At 40.2% G+C, this 11,549-nt stretch overlaps 1 protein-coding gene across 1 annotated transcript; it reads right to left on the bottom strand.

Annotated features, from left to right (window-relative positions):
- Positions 1 to 3,776: 3,776 nt before the first annotated feature.
- On the bottom strand, positions 3,777 to 5,867 carry gper1 (G protein-coupled estrogen receptor 1). Its single transcript, XM_059348644.1, has one exon. The coding sequence runs from the start codon at positions 5,544 to 5,546 to the stop codon at positions 4,452 to 4,454; it is 1,095 nt and encodes a 364-aa protein (XP_059204627.1). The 5' UTR covers positions 5,547 to 5,867; the 3' UTR covers positions 3,777 to 4,451.
- Between the last annotated feature and the right edge of the window lie 5,682 nt (positions 5,868 to 11,549).

Genomic DNA, 11,549 nt, shown 5'->3' with positions numbered 1-11,549 from the left:
TACTATTTGTTTTTATCTGATCTTTTTTATTCTATTATTCTATTCTTTTTTTAATATCTTAATCTGTTTTATTATGTACTTGTGCTGCTGCAACACCTAGATTTCTCCCATGGGGATCAATAAAAGAATATCTTATCTTAAAAACAATTAACAATTAAAAACAATTAAATAGTGGTTTACAAAAAACAACTTAGATGTGTCGACTGAATGAAAAAGAATGTTTCTCCATCAAAAAATTAACAGTTTTCACATTTGCATTTAGATTTGAATACCTCACGCCTCAAATCACAGCTCTAACATAGGTGAAGGTGTGCGTGGTAGGAGAGATGTGAAAAGCATCACATTTTCTCTATTTGAGGCTTGTGTACCTCAAAGTTTTGTGATAAGCTACTGCTCCTTTTTGCTTGTCTAATTTTGATTCTATCTCTGTGATCTACATCCATTATGCCAATAAACTAGATACTGCATGGATTATACCGGTACACAGGCTTAATATGACGTGATGATTTTCCATCAGTTCTATAGCCTATTTCCATCGGTTCTATTTTGATTTCATATTATTCTATAATAAGTGAGTGGTCTGTTTTGGGAAAGCATGGATTGGAGTCGTTTGTTTTTTTTTTTTAAATAATCAAATCTTAACTACAGGACGCATTCTGTTTGATTTATTCTGAACACTTTTTGATTGTTTTAATATTGGTAATAAGCAATTTGAGGGGGTCTACCTGCAGCATGTCAAACTCCCAACCCTTTTCTTCCCCTCTGTATCTTGGGAGCTAATCTGTTCTATTCAGCTCTTTTTTTCCTGTAAGGGATTTTAATTTACAAATGCAATTATATGTCTTATCCATCATTCAGCTGCTGAGGTCCACCGAGTGCACCACCTTGTAATTATGCATAAACCCTGGACAATCCTGTTGTAATTACTTTGACTTGCTCCACCCCCACTCAGCTTACACTTGGACAATGGCCCTTACCTTTCTTACGTCAGACACATTTTAAGGATGCTTACCTTAATGCAGAGTTGTATTTTCCTTATTTTTTTGTTTTTCCATGCAGCTCTAGGAAAATTAAGATTGTCTGTTTCATAAGCTACATTGTTTTTTCTTGACTTTTCATCTGTGAAGTCATGACAGGTTAAAAACCTGGATTTATTTAATTGATTAAAAAAAATGGAAGCTGAACTTTAGGAAATATTAATATGATAATATATATTTTTTACTTTACTTAAGTCTACTATTGCATTGTTTTGCACTTAATAAAGTGGTCACCCTGAGTGTGTAAAATTATTGTGTTGTTAAGGATTTTACCAACGGCTTTTTTTAAAAATCCAATTTTAGTCCATTAAAAGCTGCCTGAACATTTCAGTTATCCCAATATTATACATGAATAACGTTAAGATATTGCATGATGTTCCTTTAGCAGATGGATTTGTTGCTCGCAAACTCATTGTTTAATCCAGAGGAAGTATTGAATGTAAGCAAGGGGAAAAGTCACACCCTTTTTCCTTTCTGTGACGTCAGTCACCATGAACCTTTAACCTCACTCAGTAGTCTCAGCTGTACACACAGTCCACTGTCAACCTCTTCTCACAGCATCTCCAATGTGTGTGTTTGTATGTGTGTGTATGTGTGATGTAAAGATGATACCTTGTCTCTTCCACCGTGTTAAACTTGGGAGGGGGGTATTTTTCTGATGTCCAGGTGTTGCTTGTTTATCTCAGTGAATTTGACAGCTCTCATTGGATTATTACTCTCTTTTCTTCCTGTCTTTGTGCCCTGTGTGGCTCTGATAAGGCCTTGTGCTGTTCACAGAACAATATAGACTTTATCACAGCATGATATAGCACATATAATTGTGTGATGGAAACATGATGCAAAATAATCTTTAGTATCATGCACCACAACAAGTTTTGCATTTTTGCAGACCTCTAATAAACAATCAGTCAAACACTCGGCAGCGCTTCTTTCCCAGGCTGCTGGGACTGTTACAGCTGGAATAACAGTTTGTGGTTTGGACTCCTGTTTTTCCCAGTCACGCCATTATCTCCGGCTGCCTCATGCACAAACACAGCTCAGGCCCACCGCAGGCTGGCAATACACAGAGCTTATATACTGCTGCACATTCCTCATCTAGACGTTAGAGTTTTCTGCATGCTTTTTGTCATTGCTACATAATATATCCACTTCTTAAGCTCAATGAACAGAACCTGCTGCACATGCTTTGTTTATTTTTGTTTTTTCTTTAATGTAATTAAGATTATTCTGTAAACTCTGATTAATTTGAATCAGATAACTGCGCTCTATTGGATTTATGAAAGCATTGTAATATTACAAAACAAGAATTTATAATGTTGGCACTGACAATTTGAGGCTGTAAAACTTTATGACAGGCTCCATTAAAACCTCTGCTTTCGGGCCTCTCACGGGAAACAATTTTAAATGTTTAAACTGCACCTGTGTAGCCTGGTAATCTGCACTACATTAACCTGTGATCGACGTGCCAATGAGTTTCTTTGTTCTGTCAAAAGCATTTAAAATAATTGTAAGGCAGGATGTACTATAGAGTCCACTCGTCTATTTATTTATTAAAATATGTGTGATGTCATATAGCTAAATCAGTGCACAGATGTAAAAGCCACAAATGTGCAGTTGTAGTTGGTATTGCATGGAATATTGGTAACTCTTTACAATAACCATCATTTATAGATGGTAAATAGACCATTTATAAATGGTAAACAGATAGTTTATTAATGTTTAATCATCATTTATAAACCGTATATAGGCCATTTAGAATGGTGAATAGAAAATGTAATAATGTTGAACTATAATTTATAAATGCCAAATAGATTAATTTACCATAAACAAACATAATTATTAGTTTATTAATAGCTTTACACTCATTATAACATTTTTAACACCATATTAAGTATGTAAATGATTTCAAAATTATTCATATACCTTTAAGAAATTGAAAACATTTAAAGATTAAATATGTATAGAATTTTGTAAATGGTTAATAATAACTGGTTTATAAACCATCTATAAACATCACTTAGACGGTTATTGTAAAGTGTTACCGGAATATTTTTTATTTCACACATCTACGGTGGGCCATTGCTGTTTATCAGTGTAATATATGTTAAAGAAGCGGCCTCATGTTGTCGTCATTGAATGATGTGTTTACCCAGTCTCATCCCCTCCTGGCAAAACAACACCTGCCTCTTTGCTTTACCATCATGCTAACAGGAGCTGACAAGTGGGGTAATAACTCAGCCATCTTTGAAATGAACGCTCACTGCCTACTGCATTAACCACCACATATATGAGCTCTGACATAAGCTTAAGATGAATCCCACGTAAACAACATTTTATATGTTCTTAATTCACCTCCTAGCTGAATGGTGACCAAAATGTCCTCTATAATAAATAAGAAATAAAGGGTGTAGCAATATTACCCTTTCTTTATTCTATGTGAAGGCACAGTTGAAGGTTGTTTGGCCTTTTTGAAATCTGAAAACACATTTCTTAACAACTTCCACTTCATACTCCTGGAAAAGTGAGACTTTTTCTTTATTTCTAAAAATAAATCACCATCAGGCCCCTTTCTTTCAACAGAAGGACAAACACAGTTAGCTGAAATGCACAAAGTAAGGGGTACAGTAATATATTAGACAAGACAGTGAGAAACATATCACTGCTACTTGTTGTGTCTTGATTGATTGAGATTCCTTATTGTGACGACCTGGATTATTATTACCTGCATGGTTTTAGGTTGTGTTTTTTTTTTTTTTTTTACATATAAGATGTTGATGTGGATGGTGGGTACTGTATGTAGTGTAATTACAGGTGGGGTTTTAACTAAAATGAACCTTCTCTTGCAGCTGGAAAAGACAGCCTGATTACATTTGATGTGATGCAGTATGTCCTATGTCCATTCTGCAATGCAGCCATTTCTATTTCTACAGGTTTCCCCACATACTCAGAAAATGTTCTGGAAGATTTGCAATATAGATCACACAATAAATTTTTCATTGTCTTTGCCACCTAGCTGTACTTAAAAAGTGTAGCAACTGATATTTTACTGCGTTTCATTTACTGCCTTTCTGCCCAGCTAACTTTTTGAAGAAAAAACACACCACATGCACTTAAAGACAATCCAACATGTAGATAAACATGAAAATAGCTTTAAGTACTGTATGTGCATTGTTATCTACATAAAGGGATGCACTCATTGAGTCATTTTCATCCTTCTTTGAGTGTACATTCTTGGTGCTTTTGTGTTTTTGTTCAGAAAGTGAGCAGGTTAACTGAGACATTTACTATGAGGCAAAGATAAACAACGGACAAAGAAAGCTGAGGTAATATTTCACTCTGGGTGATATATCACTATGATATGAAGAGTTTTTAGCATATTCTGTGTTTCATAACAAATGTCCCTCTTCTAAACAGTCACACCTCGGACACTTCGCTCCTGACAGGGAGGCGTAAATCGAGGCCGTGGTGGCAGAAGCGGTTCACTACTGACCAGCTGGCCTTCTGCTTAATGAAGAGACGCAGCTTGTCCCTGAAGGTTTCTCCTAGAAAGCTGTAGATAATGGGGTTGAGGCAGCTGTTGGAGAAAGCTGCCAGGTTAACAATGTGGCCTGTGAGCGGGTAGTCATGCCACAGGGTGGTATCAGTCCTCTGCGATGGGTCAGCTGTGCCCTGCAGCAGCTGGATGCTGATGAAGACGTTCTCTGGCAGCCAGCAGATGAAGAACACCAGAACCACCACCACAATCATGCGCAGCGCCTTCTGCCGCCGTGGCCACAATCCACGGTGCTTCTGGGCCCTCATGAGGATTCGTCCAATCAAAGAGTAGCATAGACCAATAATGGAGAAGGGCACCAAAAAGCCAATGGTGACCTCCAGCCACTGAATCTCAAAGACGTTGGCAAAGCAGAAGTGCACTTCACCTCTGTGCTGGGTCTGCACAATGGTGAAGGGGAGAAGGGTGGCCAGGATGGAAGCCATCCAGATGAGGCCACAGCTGAGCTTGGCGTGCTGCATAGTCCTCAGCGGGCTGCTGCTAATGGAGCTAGCCAAGGCAATGTATCGGTCAAAGCTCATCCATGTGAGGAAGAAGATGCTGCTGTACATGTTGACCTGCAGGAACAGGGACATGAAGGTGCAGAGGACAGCGTAGTCATAATACTTCTCGTTCAGATTGAAGACCTCGATGAGGGAATCTGCCACCAGGATGAGGTCAGCTACAGCCAGGTTGACAAAGTAAAGGTCGGGAATGGTCATCTTCTCTCTGTGGTTCAGGTTCACCACCAGGATTAAGATGTTACCAATAAATCCAATAGGAAAGAGGAGGATGGTGTACAGGCAGGACAGGAAGAGACCAATAATGTAAGATTGGTATTTGTCTGAGTCTTCGATCAAATCGGTTGTGTTGTACTCATATGAAGTGTTCAGTTGTTCTGTACTGTTAACGTATATCCAGACCAGAGAGGTTGTCTGCACTTCCATACTGACTGTAGTTGGACTGTCTTGAATCATAGGCTACATGTAAGTCACCTGTAGCTGCTACATCATTAGACCCTGTTAGTTCCCACTGTCTATTTAAAGAGTGAATCATCTATGCAGTGTTGGCATGCTGACAGAAGTCAGGTGACTGGAACAAAACGGTTACGGTTTCTTTGACCTCATGTTGACATCAAGGTTCATCCATCGATAGATTCCAGACATAAAACAGAAGCACCTCCATGTCTTAATATCTTCTTTGGATGACTCACATGATCACAAACTGTGGTCCTGAGATCCGAGGCTGGACTTCTTTCTCCTATTTTGAGTCATCTGATTTGTCAGCCCTCGTGCATCTTTATTCAGCATGCTGACGCTATTGCTGTGACACCTGAGCTGTGGAGTGAAGAAAAAAAATTAAATTAGGTGCACAGACTTGACAAAGCAGCAATCTTCTGTGCATTTAAATGAGCATCAGAATGAGGAATGCAACTGTTTGACAAAATCAAAATCTTATGATTAATTACAAAAAATTTCAATTGCAGAGAAAAGTTTAATATGATCTACACTGGATGGCACACAATGTAAGTAAGCACATTAACATTCAAGCTTCAGACTTAAACAGATGCATTGAAATCCTCCTAAGAAATCCCAGCTCACCCGAAACGGCTTGTCCAGACATGATGACTATTAATTGGTCAGATGAAAACATATTTTTCATTAACATTTAACCAATCTCTGTGTTTTATGGCTCCAGTTGACACACATCACACACATCCGTTTTGAATGTATTTAACTCAAAATCTATGTTGTATAATCACTGCAAGCTTTTGCAGTACTAACTATTCTCTTCTATCTTGGTCGACCAAAAGGCCTCAAATCTCTGACTTTCTCTGACTGTGTTTTGTTTGGCCAAACATGACCTTTAGCAGACATTCATAGCCCTTAGGGTTTGATTTCCTCCAGAGGAAATGTTCTGCAATATTAATGCATTCTTATTAACAGTAGACTTCACAGCAGTAATTCAGTACATGCATGCACATGACAGCAAAACAGAATACATTCATGTAAAGACTGGAAATGTCTCCTTTAGTTTTTAAATCCACCAATAAATAATCAATCATGACCACGGCATAGGTAATACTGAACCTTTGGCATTTCATTTTCAGATAGAGTTCAAAATACATTAAAAAGCTGTCATATGTTTAATTCTATTATTACATTTAAAGCCAAATAGTACTGTAATTAAACAAATTATTCAGAGAAATTAACTGTTTACCAAAATGTAGTTCAATCTGGTATCTGAATCCTAAATTATCCTCCTGTACTATCAGCATAGAATATTTCAAAACAGATTGACATACTTTTTTTAAACAGTTCTTTTGTTATAATCTCCGTTATGTTTTCTACCAAAATCAGTGAGAGCTGGATTATGTAAAAGTGCTCTCCAAGAAACTGCAATCAGCCACTCCACACATGTAATGGAGCAAGATAAAGAGCTAGTTGATGACATAATATATACAACTCATTGTGCAGCAGGAATCCCAAGACATTGGGGTACGCCCCATCCTTAAAAAATGAACACACACCAAATTATTTTTAAATGACAACATACAAACACTATATTTTACTGTCAATTTACTGCAAACTATCCTTGTTTTTAAGATTTCAAACTGGTGTTAAAGACAAAAATAACTATTCCAGAATCACAAATAGAAGCAAAGATGTCAAAAGCCACACTTACTTTTTTAAATGTGGGATTTGTTGCTCGTCCATGCTTGCCTGGTGCAGAAGTCTGAGAGCCAGAGATTTGTAAATCCCATGTCCGGGCTTCTCTTCTGCACCACCTGCTGTTTGGCCCAACCCTGTCTGGAGAGGAGTGGAGGGCGGGAGAGACAGAAAGAAAGGCAAGAGATGATCTGTCGCTCATGATTTGTCACCATGCTTCATCAGATTTTATTTTCTTCTTTGCCCAGTTTGTGATTGCAGGTGCCAGCTGAGCATCTAAAAAGATCCGGAGAGAGATGATTTTGACACAAGGGAAAGTTTGGTCAGGAAATAAGTAACGCGGAGATTGCCTCGACCAGGTTGTGTTGTTATGGAAACCACTTATATTTTTTTGCAGTATTTGTTCACCTGGGTTGTACAGCTCTTAGTCAGAAGAGCCAGGTAAACAAACCGCACATGACCTTCTTTAGTTTTCCATCAACATGTTGGAAAACAGTTTAGCTATGACTCTGTATTGATTATTGATTCCCACACACAACAATAGACACCTTGTTTATTTACTGTTCATTCTCAATTCTACAATTACATTCAGATGAGGCTTAAAAAACTGTGAGCCTTCGCTCTCAATAAGGGGACACAGAACAGACCCTTTGCTCCTGGGCAAGAAGTAACATGAACATAATTTGAACTAATCTATGTGTCCTAACTGTGGCTGTGGAGACCTATTTGATGTGGTGTTGGCTAATGTGGTGCCTATTTGACAGCCAGGAGGCATTAACTGCCGATAACTGCAATAATTGCAGACATACAATAACCATGTGCTGCAACAGAGCTATATTGTATTGGTATTGAGCAGACTGCATCATATCAAAGCATGCTTGTCAAACTAAATCATATCTCAGTAGTACTGTTAATTGACCCCTACATAATCCATTGATGTCACCGGTCTATTATGCTTAAGGCAAAATAGATTTATTCCAAAATTATTGGTGTGCAGTTGCAAAAAGAGTAGAGCAAGGTAGGATATAAAAAAATTGATGAAAACACTGAGAAACAAGTCCTCTCTTGAATAAGGGTTAAAGGAAAGCAGAGGAGGAGCAGATTCATGACAACAAGAATTTGCAGTTAGACTCCAAAAGACAGAATGTGACTCTGGGGTCTTTACATGGTGGGAAGGTCACATAGACAGCCAAAGGGGAGAGAGAAGTGAAGGCCAAAGTTGGCTCATTGCCTGGAGATTTGGGATTGCAGCTCCTTTGGCAGTGCTGTGCACCAGCCTCAGGGCATTGAATGTGATACTAACAACAACAGAGAGTCTGAGGAGACTAAAGACAGGGCACTCTCAACACCCACACCTTAAAGATATTTTTTCTTTAGGTCAGAATTCAATGGTGAGTAACCTTTGAGGGCAGCAGTCTGACAGCCAAAGCAGCCATGCCTTTAATTATGCATAATATTAAGATTTAATGTAAAATAAACAAAAGAAAAATGCATCCCCCTCACAGTTGCGGGTCTTGTTTATACCAGGCTGTAAACATGTTTATTTGTGCTGTAAAATTGCATTTTTAATATGGGAGTCTTAGAGCCAGCCTCAAGTGGCCAGTCCAGGACCTGCAGTTTTTTGGCACTTTTACCTTGGCTTCACATTTCAGCCCTGGAGGTTGCTGCTTGTTTCAGACAGACAACTGCAAAGCATTACTACACACGACAAATACTGCTTGCTTCTGTAAAAAAGCATGATAAAGTAGGGGTGCTCAATGATTTAATGGCAGAGTTGTGCAAGTTGTTGTCTGAAATTGCTAACTTTAAGTCACTAGAATTACTAACAGAGATGCCGACTGTCAATGACTTACTTCCACATGCTAAATGCTCCCATAGGTAACACAAGAAACGGTAAATGGGGTGCACTTATATATCGCTTTTATCCAAAGCACTTTACACTACACAATACGCTCATTCACCCATTCACACACACATTCATACAGGTGGCTGAGGCTACCAGGGCACACTGGTGCCACCTGCCACCATTGGGAATTTATTCACACACCGATGAACGCAGCATCGGGAGCAATTTTCTCAAGGATACTTCACATGTAGCTGCCATGGTCGGGGATCGAACTACCAACCCTCTGATCAGAAGGCGACACGCTCTACCAACTGAGCCACTTGTATGTACTTTAGCCGCTATGCAGATGATACTCAGCTCTATCTGTCATTTCCTCCTGATGAACCATCGGTCTTTGCACGGGTCTCTGACTGCCTCTCAGACATAGCCACTTGGATGAATGCACATCACCTCCAGCAGAACCTTTCAAAAACTGAACTGCTGTTCCTCCCTGCTAAACCTACAGTACACCACGACATCAACATCAAAATTGACTCCCTTTGTCTTGCTCCCTCCAGGGTGGTGAGAAACTTAGGAACAACATCAGAAAAATCAGACCTTACCTAACTCAAAATGCCACTCAACTCTTGACACAAGCTGTTGTCATCTCAAAACTTGACTACTATAATGCCCTCCTGACAGGCCTGCCAGACTTCACAGTAAAACCCCCTCAGATGATCCAGAACGTGGTGGCGCGTCTGGTCTACAACCAACCAAAAAGGTCACAAGTCACACCGCTGCTCATCGAGCTCGACTGGCTACCTGTTGCAGCCCACATCAAATTCAAATCTCTAATGCTGGCCTACAAAGTTGTCTCCGCTACTGCACCCAGCTGCTAGAACGCCCTGATACAGGCATATGCTACCTCACAAGCGTTGCACTCTTCCAATGAACGGCGCCTGGCTCTGCCACCAGTTCGTCCAAGGCAATCCAAACTCTTTGCATTTCTTGTTCCCAGTTGGTAGAACACCTACCAGAGCAGGGGCGTCCCTCTCTACCTTTAAAAAATTCGGCCCAGCTCTTCAGAGAGCACCTTCTCTCCTAGCACCACACCACAATTCTACTCCTTAAAGAATTGCCACTAGCACTTATTGCTGCACTAATGGCTCTTATTGGACTATACCTTGATTGTTCCCTTTATTTCCTGTAAGTTGCTTTGGATAAAAGTGTCTGCTAAATGTAAATGTAAATGTACTTGCAAGGACAAGAAACATCTAGGGACTCATGCTGAAGACTGGGAAAAGAAAAGCAAGGAGGACTGAGGAAGTAGTGAGTTCAGTGACATAAAGGATCACAGTCTTTGTCTTGACAGCAGAATAGTCTGGGGCTCATTAGAATCAGTGGGCCTCATTCATGAAACGTTAGTAGATTTGTGCGTAGATTTGCACATAAAAGCCTACGCTACTAAAAACCTACTCCGGATTCATGAACGCTGCGGGAAACTCAGATCTGATCGTAAACACGTGTGTATGATCATGAATGCCAATCCATCGTAAGGTGGCAGCGCGCTCCCGGTAATCAGCAATTAGCATGAACCCCGCCCATGAATTGCTAATGACCACCATATAAGGAGGTGTGTAGAGGCATCCTGTCAACCTGTCAGTCATGGCACAAAGAAAAAAAGAACGAGAAAGAAAAAAGAATTTTTCCGAAGCGGAGATTGAAGTTATTTTGGGAGAAGTGGAGTCCAAAAAAAAAATATATTTTCATCTGTTAGTAGTGGTGTGACAGGGACAGGCAAAGCGAAAGCGTGGAGGGAGGTGACGGACGCAGTAAATGTGGTTTCTGTAGTGCAAAGAACTACGTCCGAGGTTAAACGTAAATGGTTTGACATTAAACTTGACGCAAAGAAACGCATTAGCGCACACAAAAAAAGTACATCTGCCACAGGAGGAGGACGCTCAGAGTCCAAATACCCCGTTGGTGCGCTCTACAACGGCCCGAGTAGCCGCGTGCGCCTCATTGTATGCTCCTGTGGTGTCTGCGGGCTGGCCAGTGGGGTCATAAGCCACGGCGTCAGTGGGTAACCCCTATCCCCTATGGATATAGAAAGGTAAGTCCATATATAACACACACATGTGATTATGCAGGCTATATTCTTACCAATGAGCCAGCCGTCTCTCACAGCTCCATCCTCCAAACGCGTGCCAACTGCGCAATTACGCAGGATGAATGCGTCATGCGTCCCACCGGGCCACCGTGCCACAACGTTTAACAACACACACTTTGCGTCACAGATCAGTTGCACATTCACGGAATGAAAGTTTTTCCGGTTAATGTAAGCAAATGCATCACCGGATGGAGCCTTGATGCGTACGTGTGTGCAGTCTATGGCACCGATAACACCTGGCATGTTTGCAACTGCACTGAACCCCTGCATTACTTCTGTCTGCCGTTGTGCGCCGTATGGAAATTGGATATACTCT

Source organism: Centropristis striata, chromosome 13 (assembly GCF_030273125.1).
Source record: "Centropristis striata isolate RG_2023a ecotype Rhode Island chromosome 13, C.striata_1.0, whole genome shotgun sequence".
Classification (NCBI taxonomy): domain Eukaryota; kingdom Metazoa; phylum Chordata; class Actinopteri; order Perciformes; family Serranidae; genus Centropristis; species Centropristis striata.
Note: the sequence above shows the minus strand (reverse complement) of the source record. Positions and strands in the feature narration are given on the sequence as shown.